We start from the raw sequence: 20,956 nt of genomic DNA on the forward strand, positions 1-20,956 counted from the left end.
GAGCCTTCTGGTAAGGCATCGAGCAACACACAAAGACAGCGTTTCAGCTTACAGTACAGTAATTCAAGGCCTTAACTTTGCTTCTGTAGCCTGTACACACATGTGAGAGTCACTTGGGATTCAGAACATGAGTGTACAAGACGCCTGTGAATTGGTGGCTTTACATTTAAAGTTTTAGGTTATTCTTATTTGTCTCAAGCAGTTATATGTAAATCTGAATAATAAAAATGAAAATGAACTGAAATAATATTTTCACTGAAAGATAAATTTCAAAGAGTTAGCTTCTTACAGATATTGCATCTTATAGAAGTTTCCAAACCTTCTTAAAACCATCTGTATACTTTCAAAAAGGAAAGTATCAGGAAGCTCTTTGCAATCATTTGAACTACCCAAGTTATCCGTTTTGGTTTCTTTTCATCAGCTGCTAAAATCAATTTAACATACAACAGGAAACCTTAATCATATTTACTTCTGGCAAAAAGACGTTGTTTGTGACTAAGTTTTTACCGGATAAGGGAAATTAATTGTAGGATCTGCTCAGGGTTCTAAGTACATCGTGATGTTTATTAATTTTTCTGTATCAGCAATCCTACAAGATGCTTTGCAAATGGGGCCAGTATAGTGTTACACAACAACCACCTTCCCTTCTTTGACCACCAGCAAAGATACAATCTTTATACCTAAAAGGACACTGCCTCCACCAGCTCGGGCAAAGGCGGCTGCATTAGCAGTAGGCTTTTAACCTTTGTACAGGGAAAAAAATAGCTGTAGGAAGACACAAAAGGGAAGTAATCACTACTGCTACTGTTTATCTAGGAATTATGATCAAGCTCTTTGTTCAGGCTTATTATCAAACTCAGTGACTCATTTTGCCTTGTCACATAAAGGATGTGCCCTTTTGAGATGAGCAGTAGGAATATTGCTTACCTTGTTGAACCGGTGAATAGGCATTGGTCAAAAAACGAAAGTGCCCTTTATTGTACCAGCAGATCAAAGACATGTTTCCCTTCATTCTTATTCTGTACTGTCCTCTGGACTGGGGAGTTTCAGGGTTGTTCAGCATGGATGGAGGTAGGCCTGTGCAGTCACTCTTCCTGGTGCTCAGCAACCCACAGCAGTAAATCTCTGCATGTGAACAAAACCATTGCCTATCAGCAAGCCATTGCATGGACCCAGAAAGCAAGAGCAGTGGAACGAGTCTGAATGACCTGATGAGAGAAAGAGCTTGTCCTACAGCTTTCTAGTCCAACAGATATGTTAGCCAACTGGCCGCCTCCTGTAATACCAAATATTTGTGTCCTACATGACCATCTCTGGAAACTGACAAGTGCAGAATGTCTGCTCTCTAGATGAAATGTATTGATGTCTCCTGCACAGTCATGATGAAACGACAAGGAGAAGAATTCAGGGTATCTTCCCAACAACAACATCCATAATCTGTTCAACAACCTTCACAACATGTTTAAAATTGGACTGAAAAAAAACCCCAACAGTGATATGCATTATGGAACAAATCAGAATTTATGATCCAAGAGAGCCTTTGATGTTTAACTAAGAGAATAAATTGTGGAGGGAACAGGGAGGTAGGGAAAGCTATAGCATCTTAGATGTTAACTGAAATAAATTGTCCTACATGACTCTCATGATGCTTTTAATCACCGTATACATAGCTGACAAACTCTGGTTTAATCTACTGCTTCACTGTGCTGCCCAGTTCTTGATTTCCAGCTCACTACTCCTTGCACTGGCATCATCTGGTTTGTTAAGGAAATACTGCTTAAGCAATTAAGAACCACTGAAACCACTGGTTGATTTAAAAAATGCATGTGTCAGAAAGATAGAGAAGATGGAAATGAAAACGGATTTAGGGAAAGGAGATAAACCGAACAGTGCCCTAGTTAAGTAAGCACTGATCTTGTCCTGCACAGACATCAGAGGCTCCACGGGCGGCACATTCTGCTGCTCACAGCTTCTTGGCCTTTTCATATTGCGAAAAAGGCAATGGATAAAATCTAACACCACAAAACGTGTCTTAATGCAGCCAGGTGGGCACAAACAAGATTTGGAAATGACATTAATAATGACAATGCTTGAATTTATCATTAGGCTGTGAAATAATAATTCTGTTAGTCCAAGAGAAGCAGATGTTCTTTATCAAATTAGCTGAACTCAAGGAAATCTTGTATGGAAACTTCCTCAGTCTCCCTAGGTTTTGTGTTAACCCCCCTGAGTGAAAAAAAATGATGGGCATTGAAGCAGGTGACATCTGTGCACATCTTTCATATGGCAGCAGAGGCTTGTGGTAATTTAAAGCTCATCTATCAGCTAAGTCTACTTGATCAAATTTTTCATCATGCTGAATTTTGCATGTTGGATAACTGGATATCCTTACAGGGGAAATGCTAGGTCAGACTACAGTGTCTGGCTTCCCCTGAGCGTTGGTTATTTTTAATGAATGAATCAGTCCCTGGAAAGTTCCTTCCACAAAAGACAATGAGAAAAGCATTATGGCACAGGCTCACAATCAATACAGGAGGAAGAGCATGTCCAGTGGAAGACTTTTTTTTTTTTAAAATTCCTTGTCTTGCTAAGAGGTACACAAAGAGTGAAGGTCACATACCTGCAAACTTTGGCATTAACATAGCAAACTTTTAGAAAGCTTTCTCCTAGTCAATGTTAAGATCTTCCTGCTCTGATAACAAGCAAGCCTGAGAAGAATTTCCTTAGCTACCTAAAGTTTATGACTCACTGAAGGGTGATACTTACTCTCTCTAGGAGACTGCAATGGTGTAAAACCAAGCTAATAACTACGTTATTGTGCCAGAGCTTCAAAATAGCAACACACATCTCAAGATGCCCATAAAAATTAATTGCAGCCTTTCTTTTAGCTCAGGTAATAAGCCTGCAGAAAGCTTCCAGCAGATGTTTCGCTCCTCATACAGAATAATAGGAACCATTTCCTCACTCAGGAACACACCGTGGAACATTCCTGCTGTATAGCTTAGAAAAGTGCAGCACTTCTGCAGATTTACTAGTGTCTCTCATCATGGATGACACCCTTAATCTGTAGAGTTTTTTAAAACCACCCAGTTACTATAGCAATAGAAGCAATAAAAATTATGCCCATCTGGCACAATGAAGTTTTTTTGTGTAATTAAATCAGAATCACAACAGGTGTTTGCCACAGACACAGGAGTCGGTGGAGACAAATTGTCCTCCTCTGGTCTTCTTAAACTGTAACTGCAATATAAATCCATACACCTAAGCTAGTTTAGCAAAGATGAGAAAACGTGGTGTAGTCACCCAAGATTCATTCCCAGGGTCTCCAGGCCCCGGACAGCTTGTGCTGAAGCCTTTTTCACCACATCTTTATTAGTATCATTTGCAAAGGCAGCCAGGGTTGAGTTAGTTCAGGCAAAAATGCACATTCTGCCCTCATTTATCCTGCATGCAACGCTGGGTCAAGTCAGAGCTAGGGCAACTGGTGGGCCTGTTGTGGGAAGGACATGAGAGCTTGCTTTTAGTCCATGTGCTGGAATTGCAGGATCCTGCAAAGCTTGTGAGTGCCATGGTCACTCAGGCTGGCAACTCCTGCAGCTTTGCCAACCCCAGCCACTCTGCAGGACAGGGCCAGCTGCTCCTGCTGGTTCAGAAGGTGCAAAAGGGACTTTTGGGGGATCACATGTTTAAGGGAAGCAGGGGACACAGGGCTTTAGGAGGTGCTGTCCTCTGTAATGGACAACACTAATGTTTAAAGGGGAAAAAAGACGTGCACTATGAATGAATGTCACAGGAAATAACAGTGACAGCTGCCTGCTTGCAGAACAGAGAATTTGGGGCATTTCAGTGCAGGTTTCCAGTTCTATTCAGAGGCCAGAAAAAGAAATGCTTTGTGTGTCCCCTGAAAAATAAAAAAGAGGTCTATTCAGGTTTTTGATTTTGAAAAAAATTCAAAGTGTCCTGTCGTATTTTCTGAAGCTTTCTCAGCTCTTGGTATCTTCATAGACCTCAGAATTATGCTCACCAACATCCCTTTATTTTTCTAAGCACATATTCCCTACTGTGGTACAGTGAAGGTCCTATGTAGCAGGCTTTCAATAAAGAACACTGGTTTTTGCAGTAATGCATGTGTGGGTTAGGGCTAGGAAAAGCAAACAATAGTTAAGGTTCCACAAAAGTCTTGTTTGTTCCGCAAAAGATACACAAAAGGATCATAGGATCCTATGGATTAAAGGATAATTCAGATCGGAAGGCAACTCAGGAGGTCTCTAGTCTCCTATTCCCTGCTTAGAGGTCAGACAGTGCTGCTCAGGGCTGTGTCTTGTCTGTTGAAAACCTTCAAGGACAGAGACTACACAACCTCTCTGGGCATCCTGCTCCACTGTCCTCAGGAAAAACCTTACATCTAGTCTGAACTACTTCTTTTGTTTCAGCTTATGTCTGCTGTTTTTCATCCTTCCACAATGCACCAGTGTGAAAAGCCAGCTCCATCCTCTCAATAATCTCCTCAGGGTAGCGTAAGGCTGCTGTTGGGTCCCCTCGAAGCCTTCTCTTCTCAAATGCAGTTCCCTTCCCATAGCAGAGCATGTGGTCCAGCCCCTGGTCAGGTTGGTGGCCCTCTGCTCAATTCACTCCAGTTGATTGATATCTTTCTTGTACTGGGGGTGTCATCCAAAATTGTGATGAGTAGGAGGCAATACACATGGCGAGCAGGACACAATAATTGCCTCCCTCAATCTACAGGCTACAGTCCTGATAACACAGCCCAGGATAGTGTTGACCATCCTTGCTGCCAAGGCATGCTGCCAACTCATGTTCAACTTGCTGGCTAGCAAGACCCCCAGGTCCTTTTCATCAAGAATTTTGAGAGGAACAAATACATTTTTGGTGCATGCCTGATTCTAGATTTTTCAGAATTCCCTTTAGTTCCTTCAAATATCAGTTTAGGTTGCCAAAAAGTTTACAGTTTCTAAGCATTAGCTTATTTAAATTTCCCCCTATTTCTCTGTTGATAGTTACAAAAAACTCCAAACAACATAAAGCAGTTAAGATCAATACCAATTTCTTCTTGTCTTCAGTACTCAATGGGATCTTTCTCCTTCCACCACTGATCCTGCTCTAGCCCAGAAATGAATTTTTCTTGAACAACAAAAGCAAATTTGTCAGTTTAAGAATGGGTCTTGAGCTGTCATGAGGACCTGAGCCTAGATGCTTTTCAACAGGCTTTTATGACACTTCTTGGTCATGGTGTTCAGATTTAGTGGTCCATACACCAAAAAAGCATTAAGGTCATTGCTGAGGATGACTGTGTGATACATGAGGAGAGACGCCTCTGCTGAGTCCAGGCTTCTCTGCCTGCCTCTTCCCAAACGTCCTGCCAATGCGGTAGGATCCCAGCAGGTGCTGGCAATACACCAGTTGCTTTGCAGTAGAGTCAGTAAACACCGTCTCCTCGCAGGGCTCTTACCAACTTCACCACTGCTTGACATCTCTAGCATCTTACCTCTCCCAGTGTCTCATAGTCACTCCAGTTCAACGTCCCCCTGCCAAACCTGTGAGCTAGCCCCCAGTGCCCCATGGCAAACGTGAACAATCCAGTGGCCTTATAAAACACTTTCACATTCTCCCTGTGATCTTCTTTGTATAGGATTGCCACACTATTTTGCAAAGCCAATAAACCTGCTATCTTGGTGTCCACCCTGCCACCCACCCCATAGCTTCACCCCTAGGAAGGTGATAGCGTGTACCAGATCAAAAATTTTATTTTGGAAGCAGCCGTCAAATATCATAAAAGGTCTCATGAAGCCATATAAAAAATCGTGAACCAAACCAAATCTCAGTATAGCATTAGCATATTTGATCAGACAGTAAGTCAAAATTGCACGCTTTAAAAAGACATTACTGAATTTCCTACCCGCTGGAAACTTTTAATTTGAATGATTTGTTCAGTGTAAAGCCCATGAATAATTCACCCCTGTGAACAATTAGAATTATCTGTAAGTAATAAACACTCAGCTGGTTTGTAGCCATGACTCTTTTTCACCAGGGTTATGGACCAACTGGGTCGTGACATATTGTTTTTATCCTTCCCCAGCTGAGCATAAAGGGTGCAACTCAGCCGTCCAGTTTTTGTCTGTCAATCTCTTTATATTTAAACCTGACATATCTCACGTACTAGGATTACGTGGGTTATCCTCTAAAATTTTTGAACCCACATTTTGCATTGTTGCCTTGGTAGTCTTAAAAATGTAATGCTGATAATCAGCTGTGAAGAGAGTCGTTTACTAAAGGAAAGTCTCCGCTCAGAGGAAAAACTCCAGTACACTATAAATATGCTTGACTTCTTTCTCATTTGGCTGTTTGCAGTACTTGGGAAACCACGACTCTCTTGTGAGAATATGGCGGCATTCCACTGTACTCTGTGATCTTCCAGCTTACCTAAAATAATGTAGGAGTTAAGTCCTGCATGGAGCTCATCAGAGACAGCCCCCAGTGCCAGCACAGTCTGAAGTGCCCAGCTACAGCACTGGTGCAGCTCACTGGCGTGAGAATCAAGATATTGTCTCAATTCCCAGTCTCTCCCCTTGCTCTGGGCCACGTTTCATTAATATAATGCTCTAAGTGGGTTTAATTTTCTGCAATGCCAAAAAAACATGCCAAGAGCAAAACTCGGTCATCAGTGGTGTGTTGAAAAGGGAAACGGCCCCGTAGCCTCCTTGTACATGATGCATAATGGCAGTCTCCAGTCTTACTGCTACAAAGGATCTATTCTACGCACCACGCCGACGCTGAAAGGCTGTGCTGACTAAAGAATGAGCCAAGAGTAACATTGAGATGACTGAAAACTGACTGTCAGCAGTACAGGAGCCTGTAATTTAAGGGCAGTCGCAAGCCCTCAGCATTTCTGAAAGCAAAGTAACACGTGGCTTTTCCACACCTAAGGTGCGAGGGCATTTGACAAAAAGGATGTCCTGGGACTACTCTCTGCACTGGGAAGAAACTGGCTGGGAGAGCCATATGGGTAGACATTCTGCTGGCAAGTGTGCTTTTGCTAACGTAGAGTTTATTATGCTTTCAAAACTAAAAACTGTCCTACCAAGGCATCTTGATATTAGCAAAAAAAGCAAACTTTACTAGGGCTTTTGCAATGGCATAAAATGTCATCTAGAGAAGTCACATTTTTAACAGATATTAAATCAGCAAGGACTTCTAAGGCACACCTGTAAGGATTCATCCCATTCCTAGTCTTTCACAATGGAAACAGAAAAATCACTGGCAGCTAGGAAATCCCTTGAAAAGTCCCCCAGGCCACATGGGAGATTAGATCTCACACGTCCAAGGCAAAGAACAAAAGCAAGGGCTTTAAATAACCTTATTTAAAATGTTTTTACACCCTCATTTTGAATTTTAAGAGGTTTTAAAGAGGAAGATTTAAGAGCAACTTAGAAAGTCCTCTGCATAGTACCTTTTCATGAATGAGAACTTTTCTTAGAGGTGACCAACTTATCTGTACAAGGAATTGAAATATCAGTGAAGCCTTTGGGGAGTTTTTTTAACTCAGTGGCAGGAGGCCCCAAGGTCTGTCATCATTAAAACCCAGTGAGTCACCCGATACACACCTTGCTTCTCAAATTCTTCAAAGAGATTCAGGCTGGTAATGCTTGGGCCAGTGAAGATGATGTAGTTCTTCCCAGAGGCGTTCTGACAAAGGCTTTTGGCCACCATACTGTGAAGCTGCGGTTTGTTCTTCAAAGCATCCAGCCCGTCAGCACCACTCCCTTCTTTGAGATGGACATAAATCTTAAATGAGAAATGGTAAGAAAAGTCAGAAGGTTATAAGGAATCCAGAGGCAGCAGATGCAATTGCTAATGTACCTGCTCAGCTCAACTGGAGACAAGCTGAGAATCAAGGCAGCAAATACTTTTTATAAACTGCTAATTAATCTAAAGTCCCTTTCAAGAGGCTGTTGCTTTAAAACCCCCTCAGGTTAGCTGGCACGGCTACCTATAAATACAATGTCCTTCGCCTCAGCTTAAGGGCTTCCTGAGGTTCTTGTCACTGTTGTGCGGTTAGAAGATTGTTTGCTTGGCAGGAAAAGACTCCAGTCATAACTGAGATTACGTGTTGTACTGAATCTGCATAGGCTTCAACGCTGTCAGCAAAAGGAGAGCATGGGAACTTTAGTTGCAAAAAAAGGCCCTCAGAAGATGACCATGAGGAAATGGCCCATTAGCTTCACTGCAGTAATGTTCAGATTTATTTCTGCTGGTGGCAACCATTAGGCTGCGATGCAAGTGCGTGTGCACCCCCATAAATGAGAGGAGCCAGCAACACACACACACACACACACAACCAGCCAGAACATCCTCATCAAACTCTCCAGGCACAGTGCTAATTCTTAGATCCTTTACTTCCATCATGATTTGGAGACAACCCACCAAAACAGACTGAACCAGGAAGGAGGGTACAAGCGTAATACGTTGCTGTTAATTGGGAAATGCCTGGGCTCATTTGTAGCAGGCTGCGGTAGCTTTATCGTGTAGCCTGCTACTGTGCAGTCCACAATGCTATGCATTTCAAGAGAGCTGTCACCACCATCTGTAGGTGGTGTTTGTGTTAGACTGCAGGAACATTTACCCCTTAGTAATACGACTGTAACTAACTGAACACAGTCCAGCTAGTATACCCATCAACTGAAAGAGCACTGAAGTAAAGCTATTCCTTCATTCCTACGAGTCTTCCCTCTGGAGGAGGAGCCTTCTGCATTGCCATGCAGAGAGAGAAAGCACAGAACCCTTCCTTTGTGCACAAGCCTTCACTGACAGCATTTTACAAGCATAGCTTTCACCAAAGTTGAACATGTATTAAAATCAACTCGGCATCTGACCTTCACCTTGTTCTAAAAGTCAGCAGAAATAACCTGCTGGAAAAAGAAATGAGAAGCAGCAGACACTGTGCCTAGTCACTCAAACAGTACTGTAACACTATGGAACTTGCACAGATTTAAAAATACACACAAATGCCAATTTTATGAAAAATTTCATTTTTTCTCGAAGGCCTGCCTTTGAGACTTTGTCTCTGAAATACTTAAATCTTTTAGGAATTCCAGGAAATTTTACCCATCAGAGAAAAAGTTGAAACTTGCTCAATGTTCAGGGGCAGGGAAAAGGAATTTTGCCTTGTTTCTTGGAGTGATGTATCCACAACAAGCTTTTGTTAAATTTGCTTGAGACCTCAACCATCCAGAACTTGCAGCATTTCTTTCCTGGGTGTGCATCTGTTTCTCTTACCAACATGCTCCTTCATAAAGGAAAGTTCATTACAACGCTCAGAGAACAAAAATGCTCACATGTTTGCAGTAGTGCTCCCAGTAATTTATATCTCAATCATCTTAGAAGGGAACAAAATTCAATTAAACCGCTTTTCCCTATTTTAGATGGTGTATCTCCCAGCACTGGTCTTCTAGACATATTAATGTAATATTCCCCAGCAACTCATGCATCATGGAACAGACCCCAGAGGAGTGTGTTATTTATGAAATCTCCAAGAAATGAGACATAATTTGTATATTGAAGTAATTGATGTGGTAAAGAACAAAGTTGGTGCAAGGATGAATACATGCTAATTCTGAAAAAGAATTATATTCCTTAATAATCCATACTAAAAGGAAGTCTTAAATATACATTATTTATCTTTTTTAAAAAAAAGAAATCCCTTCTTTGATAGAAACATTTTCCAGACAAGGACAAAAGCGGGAATGTTTGCAGACTCCCTGACCATGCTCCACTCACTTTTGAAAGCTGTCAAATTTGTGCTTTCCCCAACACTAAGGCTGAGGACTAGCTGATTACTGTAAGTCATTTAGGTTATTAATCAGGGCTCAAGAGAGCAGCTTAACAGTGGAATGCATACAAAAGGCAGATTGTTCCCAATTTACAGCAAAGGTATTTCATGATTACTGGCATCGAAATTAAGATTAGGTTACTAGTATGTCAGCACAGAGACCACACATCAAGCCCTTATAATCCACAGGCAAGGCAGTGGAAGTAAAAGATGCAGACAGATTAGTTTTGACCTTGGATTAGCAGTTGATCTGAAAACAAAGCAGGAATCTCTAAGTCTAGGAAAGTGTCCTACGCCTCCCCTCCCCTACTGCCGTAAGTCTTAGCCAACTGCTAAATTGGCTGAGTCTCTCCTGCTCCATGTGTTCCCCACAGACTAACCCTCAAGGGATGAGACAGTCTGCTGGTGAGCCAATTGCTCCCTCACCGTAAGCTGGTTTGGGTCTGCAAGCAGATACTTTAAAGTGCATGCCCACCATGGAACTGTCTACTGAGATACCGTTATCTTCCTATTAGGATGCTACATACTCCATAGGTTTTGTCAGCAGAGTTCCCTCTGCACCTGGCACCCTCCTTCTGCACTCCGCTCTATCTCGAGGGTCCGTGCAATGGCCACCTTGTGATTCTCATCCCCCCTACTCTGCTTACCTCCCCAGTGCCCTTTACAAATACGTCCACACCCACTACTGGGCCTTCTGTCCTCCAATGTTAAATTTATCCCCCTTTTTTCTCCTCGGGCATTTTCCCGCCTATCCAAGCACAGCCTTTGTTCTTGACACAATTTTATTTGTTTTGGAGAAGCATCATTCAAAGCTTTATCATGCTAAGCTCTCTTGGGAAGGTGGGTGACAGCAGCACAACATTGGAAGGCATTAAGGCTGCTGTGAAACAGCAGCTGGGTGCAGACAACTGGCAAAGGCATAGCTTCAAATATCCTTGCAAATGCCTAGGATCCCATATGGCCTTTATTTTCCCTCTCCCTATCCTCTCATCAAGCTTATTTCATTCTATTTCAAATGATTAAGATCCTGCCCACTGAAGGCCACAGCATTCCTCCCTGTTCTGTAATAGATTAGAAGTGGTATTTAACAGTTAGCAGTCTGCAGAAAAAGCAGAGTTGCCAGAAATTGGCTGCAAGACCTTCACAGGCACAGTCAGAAGCTGCTCCCCAAAAACATTCATTCACCAGAGCTTCTGGTTTGCCCTGTGACAGCATTAGAACTTTGTGCCCTTTCCATGTGCTCCAAGCAGCAAAACGTCGTGAGAAGTACAAGCTCGACAACTGCTGCTGGACAACAGATGGAGATGTTGGCAGCAATATCCTCTGCTTCGGCGGGTGACAGTCAAAGCAGTGCTTCTCAGATATCTGCAGAGATTGCTTTTACCGTGTATCTTTTTCTAGTGGCTACTGATCCGTTTGATCTACAGCACCAAATGGCATAACTTCTATAGATGTAACATCATTTGTTTTAGGAGCCAACTGCAGGCTGAAGGTCTTCATTCTGTAACGCTGAGAGAGAGAAGGAGCTTTCTCTAGCCATCCCTCAATTCTTCTTTTCTTATCAGAATAGCTACACGTTCAGCTCTTTCTATCCAGTGCAGCCCTACTGCGCCGGATACTTCTAATCTAACATGTTTTAATCCCCTGCACACAATATCAGCATTCTCTGCTCACACTGTTTAACTCATCCCTCAAACTCTCCTCTCTTCTGCCTTTGGTCTCCATGTAGCACCCTAATGGTGTCTTTCCCTTAAAAGCCTGACAGTAAGAAAAGACCTTCACAGTCTCTGGCTCATCTTTCCTTCCACCTACAACTGCTTCTGCCTCCTCCCATCACAAATGCAAAACTAGATGATATCAACCAATATATACCCGAATGCCAGAGCAACAGGGTATGGGTGAAGACTGTGCTGAGCTCTTCCAAATCAAGAAAAACAGCACAAACTGTTCTGGAGAGACCATTTGCCTACACAGAGGCAATCAGAAATGACATCACATTTCTGAGCAGGAGATTGCACATGTTGACAGATGAGAGACAAGCCAATCACCTGTCATTCAGAAACTTAAACCAAGTTACAGAAGCAGACTGCTAGAGAGCGCGCTACCAGAGGAAGGAAGATCTCAGAGTAGACATTCGTGCCACAAGCCAACAGGACTTTACTTGCTTTGTGCTTGCAATTTACTTCATGGAAAATTCATGTGGAAGGTTCATAAGGTCTTGCTAGAAATAGGGTCAAAAAATGCGCACTTCAGAACAAAAGTTGCATCTTGACTGCACATTTAAGAGTGCCCGAGAAACTAAAATATTGGCGATTCTGCTCATATTCAAAGCTCAGACGGCAAATTGAAAGCACTTGCGAATAGCTCATCCCAAATACTCCACATTCATACAGAATTGAAACACCCTAGGGTACAATTCTCAAATGAAATAGATGACATTTGGAAGAAAAAAAAAAAGGGCTGGGGTAGTAATAAACAGGAGGAAGATTTTGAAGGCTACATTGTGCAAAATACATCACAAAAGGGCAGACCCTAAACAACCACAAAACAGAAGCCAAGTTTTTAGATGACATTGTTATAAAGGCAAGAGAACAAAAAACCATACTGTCATACTTTTTGTATCCTGAATAGCTATTGAAAAAATAACTTCATTTTTCTATAGACTTCACAGCCAAATACTCAACTACTCATTCCTAGCATCATTCTCTAGATCCTGCCTTACTCTGTCTTCCCCTCTCATCCTAAACCCCATCTCTAACCATTGCTGTTACCATTGCTGTTGGGAAACTCTCCCCTCCAGTCCCACCCCAAACCTTCTGCAGCCCATGTTACCCCCCTTCTTTAATGGCCTCTTCTCAGCCAGATCCTAGATCTAGCCAGGTCTGAGGTCTAGCTCCTCCTCAGCAGCTGCTGGCACCACTGATGGTGCTCTTACCAAGACAGGATCTTTTCATTGGTTTGAGTCTCTCTGCATTCTCTTCCGACTCCTCTAAAGGCTACTTGGAAAATAGCATGCAAGGGACACGCAGCTTTCCCAATCTGTTCCCAACTACCTCTTGGGGTTCCTTACAAAGCTCTTTCCTTGGTCCTCCTCTCTTCTCCCTCTGCCTCCTATTTTGAATGCTTTCAATCTGCACTAACACACAGATCCAACTAACATCTTTGTGTTGAGGACTGGCACATCCCTGCTTTGTCTGCACGTGTTCTTCAAAGTTTCTAACAAGATCTTCGTGAGACTGGCAAAAAGATGCTGGTAGTTTTGACAATTCAAGCCCAATGTGGCTTAAAAGAAAGCTCTTTGTTTTCCTTCCTGTGATATCCCTTCTTCTATGTGATTTCTTTATCACTGAGGACACTACAACATCTTACATATACCTCTTCCTATACCTTTTCAGTATACTGATTCCTGCCTGTATTTGCCCTGTGAAGCCAGACATCCAACCACTGATGCCAAACAAGGCCACGTTTTGTCTTCCATGCTGCCCTTCTCCTGCCTGGTTGGAAATCACTCCCAGCCTCTGCAAAGCTCTTTCTTTTTGCTCTTCAATACCTGTCTTAGAAAAGATGCAACCCCCAAAATACAATTGCTAATCTGTACGTTGCCGCTCCTACTTTCTTAGTGCTGCTTTATTGGGCTCCCTGTGCGTAACTGGCAGCCCAGCTAAGGTGCATGACCGAGGCCTCATTCTGGTGCCATACAATTGCACAGCCTTGGCTCTAGTTTTTCTAAGATTACTGTTGAGCCGTGAAAACGTGTCTAAGTGAGAATAAATGTGAGAAAGTATATACGTAATGCAAGATAAGAAAAGTAAAAACTATCAAAAGTGCTGTAACACGTAGTAGCTCAAGGGGGAAAATACTTAAAAGCTTACATGAAAAGCTATAAAATCTTAAGGATAAAACAGAAGATGACAATTCAGTAACATCCAAAGGCCCAGCTCGTTTCCGAGGAGCAACAAGGCTGATGACTGCCTGGCCTGTGGAGGCTCATCGGGAGCAGGGAGCATACTGGTGCCTAACAGTGTGTTGGTCCCAGCTCTCTGCATTAGCCAGTAAATACTGCTGTACCCGTCCTGCTTGCAGAGTCTCTAGGCAGCCGAAAGGTGCCCCAACTAAAGCGGCTCACTGGGGGAGGCTTATGTTATACCTCCATGTTGCATTTAGATGCTAAACTTGGTAGGGCAGGGATTGTCTTTTTGTCCTGCCCACAGCACCCAGCATGGAGGCATGGGATCCGCAAGGGGCGTTCCTATGGCAAAACTGATAAGTGAGGAAGACAGGAGGTTCTGGTGCTTTTATCCTCCTTCCCCAGGCAGAGCTGCACGCAGCGAGAACAGCTGCAGAAAGAAGACGACCACACAGGTAGTTTTATTATCGGAAACTCCAAGCAATACAGATGGGAACTAAAAAAAAATAACTTTAATTCCCACCTGCAAATAGACACTAGGACTGTGTGTAAACTCTGTGAGACATCTTTGCATTAGGTCTCATTTAGATGTTTGGTTTTCCCATTCATCTAGAAACACAGTGAGATTGTAAACTCCACAGAAATGAATGAGGCTGGCCTACCACACATCTGCAAAACTACCTTGCCACTTAATGCCGGTGAGCAAGAGGATAACTGACTTTTAATTGAGATTCTCAGATGCTGACAGTACAGAACCACATGCATTAAAGAGCCGGGTGGGAGCCAGAGGAAGAAAGCAGATAGGATTTTCCATCAGCCAGTGACTAACAAATGAAAGCGATCAAATTTCCTGGGATCCCCTCCCAGCCAAAGCCTGACCTTGAGAACCTCCTCAAAGCAGCCGCTACATCTGTGCGTTCCAGATGCAACTGTTCCAGCAACAGAGAAATTATCAGGGCAGTGTTTAAAGAAACCCAAGGGCTCAGACTAATCTCTAAACAGAACTTGAGCAGACTGAAACACCAACATTTCTGAGCGGCTTTATTAAACAAATGCACAGATGGCTAACTCCCCTGCAACCCTGACCTTGAAAACAAAACTCACTCCAGGCTTATTTACGCCTCCCTTTCCCAGTGACTGAATGCACTTATGTGGTGTGATGTGACATTAGAAATTCTTTGGGGCACCATCTCAGTTTCCTTAAATTCTGCAAGTAAGTCCTTACTCTGTAAAATCAGCAGGGTTATGAAGTATTTGAGCTGACTGGACTTACCCTGTTTGAAATCAAGAACGAACTACAGCATTTACTATAAAAGCATGTTGTTTACATTGTTTTCTTTTTTTGCTGCAACTGAGAGATACTGTAAGAAAAGAAGACATGATACAGCAGGAAAAGCAAGAGAAAGCAGGAGATGAGGCGCTGCCGTTCAAGCCGGGCGAGCTGAGGTTATTCCCAGCTCTGCCACTAATCTGTGAAGCTGTCTCAGACATCTCACTTCACTGAGACAGCTGCTCTTCAGGGAGACAGCAATTTCTTCCCCTCTCGTGGTGGGGCCACCCTGATCCAGGTTGCACTCCTTGACTACCCACTATAGTGCAAGCCGCTGATCATTCAGTAACGTGGGAAGACTCAAGCTGCAGAGACACAGTCCTTTTCCTTAATCTCTTCTTCTTCAGGGTAAGCAGTGGAAGGTGGAAACTCAAATTCAGTCCCAGTACAAGGATCTAAAGGACTTCATAAATCTTAGTGACACATTTCACAGGGATATTAATGAAAATGAAATGCACTGTTGCAAGAACTTTCTGCCAGTGAATAAAAGCAAGTGCAGAGCCCATATAGTTGGGGATGGGGAGGGGGTTTAGGACGGGAAGCGTGTCCAGAATAGCCTCAGAGAACACATTTCATCCAAAGGAATAGGAAAGGATACACACATCCATGAAGTCATCTCTTCTCCACCATGATATCACATTTTTTTAAAGTGAATAATTAGGTTGATGAGCTAATTCCATTACCACCTATCATAGTGATTAATATTGCCTGATCGTCCCTTCGCAGTGCTCTCCACCATTGACACCCTGCTTTCATTTTGTTGATTAATGGCTCTTTGGGTCAGAGACTGTCTTTAGGGTTATGTTTGTGCCATGGGCCTATGGTCCAGGATGAGGCACTACGGGAATACCTCGTCCTGCCTGACTCCCTAAGGGGTTCAGTGCATGGCACCAGCTTCCTTTGCTTCCTTCTCCTTCTGCAAAATGACCAGAAAACCTTCTTGTGCAGGAGGAGCTATGCAAGGACTAAGCACCACTTGGTAACAGTTACTCATGACCATGCTCATTCTTTATGAGCCATACAAGAAAAGGAAAGAGAGAGCATGATGTGCCCTACCAGGACAAAATAACTAGCCCTGATCAAGTATTTGGGAACTCTCAGTAGTTTTTGATGAGCTCTGTTGCTATATCTAAAATGAAAGAGAGTCCTACTAATCATATTTATGCACATCTTTTACAAGCAAGCATTCCAGACTTTTTGAGAGAAAAAGAGAGAAATAAAAACTGACACAACTAGAGTTTTGATTTAAATAGGATGACTTAACTCAACAAATACTCCAAGAAAGAAAGAAATACTTCTAAGCTCCTGTGGTCACTTAAACTGCAATCAAGGTATTAAAATATTGGTTTGAAAAGTATCTTAGTGGTAACACGTATGTAGGGAAATATATTGGAGGGAAATAAGGAAAGCAGGGAGAAGATGAAGCAGCGCACACCTGAGGTCCTGCAAGCTGAGTTTGCTGTTCTCATTGAATTAGAAAGAAAGAAACGAGAAGGCCCCAAGCCCTCTGCTGCAGCAGCAGCTGCTGCCACCTTGATGTCCAGCATCAAGGATGGGTGAAAAAAGCAACAGTATCAGAGCAGTTTTGCTGCCTACTTCAGCGAAGTCAGCCCTCCTGGAGCCCTCCTAGCCCTCTGAAAGGTTTTGTTCATGTTCCCAGCTGCTGTAGATGTATATTTACTTTATTTGAATGATCTGTCCTTCCTGCGTTCCCACTTGGCCAGCTGACCATGAAAAGATACTCAATAAAGCAGCTGCAACAAGATGCTTTCTTTGAGAAATTATGAAGCAGAGATATGATCTGAAATTGTGCATCCATCTTAAAACAGCGACTTAACTGTCAGGGTGGAGTCAGGTTATCTGTACTACAGAAGACAGAAAAGTAGTCTAATATATATATACATTACTTATATTATGCATATAATGCCTATGCACCTTATATTCACAAACAGTATCTAGTTTTTATGTCACTTCTGTTTCATGAGTGGCTTACTGGGCTGGATTTTTAAACAAACACCATTTGCTTAAAAAAAGCAAACAATGAGCCATCAAAGAGAAGCATTTACTCATACCCAAAAAACTGATTCAGTTCCTTTCATGAGAATAAGCAGACAGAGCTAAACCCCCTAACATTAATAACTGCCCTGTGAGCTGCCACCCAGGAGCTGTTCACGGAGTAGCTCAGCACGTGGCTTCAAAACACTGAAACCAGTTTTATGTTACGAAAAGAAACCAACCAACTCCTTTCATTGTAGAAAAAGCAGATCACTGGGAAAACCGAGATGACCTCAAATGGAGATTTTTTTAACATCAGGCTCATCATTCAAGTTTAGAGAACCTTGCTTTCAGCCCGGAGCATCACAGATCTCTTGAGGTTCCTTCCATTCCTGAGAGCCACCCATATGTATCTCAATTCCCTCTTCTGCCTAGGCTGCCTCACCTTTTTATAGCTGTGCAGGAGGGTAGGTTTAGAGTAGACATTAGGATGAAGTTCTTTACAATGAGGGTGGTGAAACACTGGAACAGGTTGCCCAGAGACATGGTAGATGCTTCATTGCTGGAGACATTCAAGGTCAGGTTAGATGGGGCTCTGAACAACCTGATCTAGTTGAAGACGTCCCTGCTTACTGCACAGGGGTTGGACTAGATGACCTTTAAAGGTCCCTTCCAACCCAACACATTCTATGATTTTCTATATATTATTCAGACTTTTGAAACTGAATTAGCCTGATTTATGAAGTGTATAGAGACATATTTTATCCTGAATAAAATGACCTCGATGTAATCACGTGGAAACAATGAGAGAGGGAATTCATCCAGACAGATGTTACAGAATATCTATGTATTTCTAAGTGGGTACTGTTAGGTTTTTCTGACAGCAGACAGGTGATAGACCAGTCAGTCTTTAACTATCAGGCAACAAGTCCTTCCTTCATGATGGCAGTTTCACAAGAGATGGAGGTGAAGGTGTGCACGTGAACGGGGAAAACATTGGATTTTCTTTTTCTTTAGATCAATTCTCTCCCTACGTTAAACACAGAAAAAAAAACCCCTCTGCTTTAATACAGTAAATAAACAAAACCACCAAATAAGTGCTTTAGATTCTGCAAGATCTGTTTTAAGTGTGACAGATAGCTGAACGTAGCATTTTAAACGTACCACAGCTGAAGATCCCCATCCGCCCCAGACTAGGTTTTTCCATTGTAGCATGAATGGTCACATTCACGTATATTCTTTTTCACCCTTCCCTAAGGTCCCTCTCACCCAATCATTTTAGCATGATGATAATTACAGCCAAGTCGTGGAATGAAAATAAAAGGCGGCTGGTAAGATGATCCTTGACGTCATCCGGATGCACGTCAAGCATGAGTATCTAATTCATACGGGAGCAGGAGCATTAGGGTGGTGCTGAGCATCTATTCTGTTTCATTTGACATTCCATTAATTTACTTTCTCAATGGACAGGACGGGAGGTGCAACATAATTACAGCTCAGAATCTGAAACCTCTGGCATGTCTGAAGACTTATTAGTTTGGTGGCAGTTGGCTGGGGAGAGCATGGCAAGAGAGATCAGCAAACTTTGTGCTCAGCGTACCCATTACGCTTCAGTAATAAGCTGCGTGTGGAACTGGTGGAGTTCACCCTGCAGATTAAGGACACTGCCTCTCTGTAGCAAATGACTTTCCAAAAGCCTTGAGAGCGGAAACTTCCAAGGATGCTTCACAAGGTGAATCTATTTTGTATCAGACAAAACAACTGCTTTAAAGCCTGCGTGGAAGATGTATTATCCCAATTTTCTTCTCCAAGTGAATACTGTTGCTGAAAAAGCAAACCCCTGTTCCCAGCAAGTCTCTTTCCTTGCATAGCTACTCAAATAGTCATAGTGATTACTGTGAACAAATGTTAAACTGCAGCAAATCCACAGGCCCTGCAGTTTTGACATGCATTTGGCTCAAGCTGGCAGTGTACACGTCCTACCTGCACCTCTGAACTGTGGCTCTGGAACATGCAGGACACCACATTTTCACAATAGCCCTTGCGAAAAAGAAATATCGGAAAATATCTGCCCTCTCACCTCTAAGTATCAAAATAAATGGCCAGATTTTTCAAGAGCTCTCAAAATACATCAGCAATTGGGGAATCTGAGAACTTGAAAACTTGTCCCCAGGGCTTTACAACACTAAAAACAAACCCTTTAACACATCTCCCACTCAGGCTTATATCTCACCTTGAAGTCACATCAGATTTTATTTCTTTGGTAGAGAAGTAGAGGTGTGAAGAGAGATGTAATAGGAAACCCCGCTAATATGTTTCTCACAGAAAAATAGACATCTTGATATCATATTGATTTAATCTATTGTTCACCACTGGCTATCACAGACGCAGGGTTATACTTAGAGAAAGAGGCTGACTCATTAAAAATGACAGACGTCACAGTACCTAGACATTTAGATAAACTTAGGATGTACAAACAGACAGACCTTTTAACTCCATTTCAATTTAATTAGCCTAGGGCTGGCAGCCAGATGGACAGTATCGGAGACAGGCACCCTCAGTGAAATCATACAGCAAACAGAGCATCAGGAACTTGTCATCACCGTCCTTTGGGTCCAGTATCTGTGGGAGTCAGAGGCCCACTGCATTCAGATTGTATGAAGAGAAGTGACTGTTACCTTTGGTCCTGCAATACGTTTAAGGGCCTGCTGGAACTGAATCAAGACATCTGAAGAGAAAAAAACCCACCTGGCAGATGAAACCAGTGGATGAGCACTGACGAACCCAGAGACTGAATTTCCTCTTTTTCCTCTTGCGCAGCTCCCTCTCCGTGCACGTGGCAATGAAAACGGGATCCTCGTCAATCAGGGGCTCATGTAGTACCTGCAATTGGCAAGAAAAGAGAGGTGGGGGGAAGAAGCAGATGAGTATATGATTACTGAAAAAAATGGTGCTTTAAATTCTTCCAAGGAGATACAATTCTTGCATTGTACTTGTGCACATCACCTCACACAAAGGAGCAAACCCACTTTTGTTCAATGCTACCATCCAATAAAAACCAAAGCCTGGACAGGCACACTCCATTGCAGATGGTTGCTTTACACGTGGCTTGCAAACATTGCAAGGCACGGCTCTCACTTCTCACTATCTGCTACAGTTTAACATCCATCCAAAATGTAGCCTCTGCCTCTCGCTATCAGCTATTGTTCAACATCCCTCCAAAATGAGGTGCGGGGTAGGGGTTGTTAGCAGCATCCTTCTCCAAGCTTCATCATGAGCTTCATTTTGTTTGGCAGAATGTCTTCCACCCAAATATCCCCTACAATATGTTGTAAAGTACGCTCCTCGGTTACAGCAAAGGAAAACACACAGCAAAGAGGGAGAGAAGTTAAGGGAGAAAAAGATATTTTCTGCTGCCACTTAAGGAGGTGGTGAAGAGACAGAAAACATTTTTCCTGGTGGCAGCAGCTTCAGGGAAGCCTCTCTTGCCTCAGGAGCTGAAAAATTTGACAAAAGGAGACAGAAAGATAAAGGACCAGAGGCAGGAATAGAAAAAGACAGGGCAGACTGGAGTAGGTAATGAAAATCTGTGAAAGTGAAGAAATTTCTGCATTCTGCATCCAGATGATGTAAGTGGTTCCCTGTTCCTTATAGCTGTTTTGCTACACCTCTCTCCATTAGTTCTGTAGCCAAGTCGTTAGGTTTTACACTATAGAACCCACCTATAGAAAAGCACAGGTAGCTGTGTATGACATACACATCCTTGGCCGCATGGTGTGTGAATTGTGTAGCAAGTCACTTGTGAGAGTACAAATGCTTGGAAACTGTTGAAAAGTCTCAGCTGATGAATACTGACCAAATTCAGGCATCTACATCTAAA

At 42.7% G+C, this 20,956-nt stretch overlaps 1 protein-coding gene across 2 annotated transcripts in view; it reads right to left on the reverse strand.

Moving 5' to 3' along the window:
• PGBD5 (piggyBac transposable element derived 5) overlaps positions 1-20,956 on the reverse strand; it is a 75,647-nt gene that overhangs the window by 14,672 nt on the left and 40,019 nt on the right. Inside the window, exons 3-5 of one of the 2 annotated variants that reach the window (XM_054196835.1) lie at positions 19,825-19,959; positions 7,620-7,800; positions 928-1,125 (exon numbers count right to left, since the gene is read on the reverse strand). In XM_054196835.1, the coding sequence (XP_054052810.1) occupies positions 928-1,125; positions 7,620-7,800; positions 19,825-19,959 (514 nt within the window). The remainder of the gene's footprint in view (positions 1-927; positions 1,126-7,619; positions 7,801-19,824; positions 19,960-20,956) is intronic. The other variant, XM_054196836.1, reaches the window with a different exon arrangement.

This window comes from Rissa tridactyla, chromosome 3 (assembly GCF_028500815.1).
Source record: "Rissa tridactyla isolate bRisTri1 chromosome 3, bRisTri1.patW.cur.20221130, whole genome shotgun sequence".
In the NCBI taxonomy this organism is placed as follows: Eukaryota; Metazoa; Chordata; class Aves; order Charadriiformes; family Laridae; genus Rissa; species Rissa tridactyla.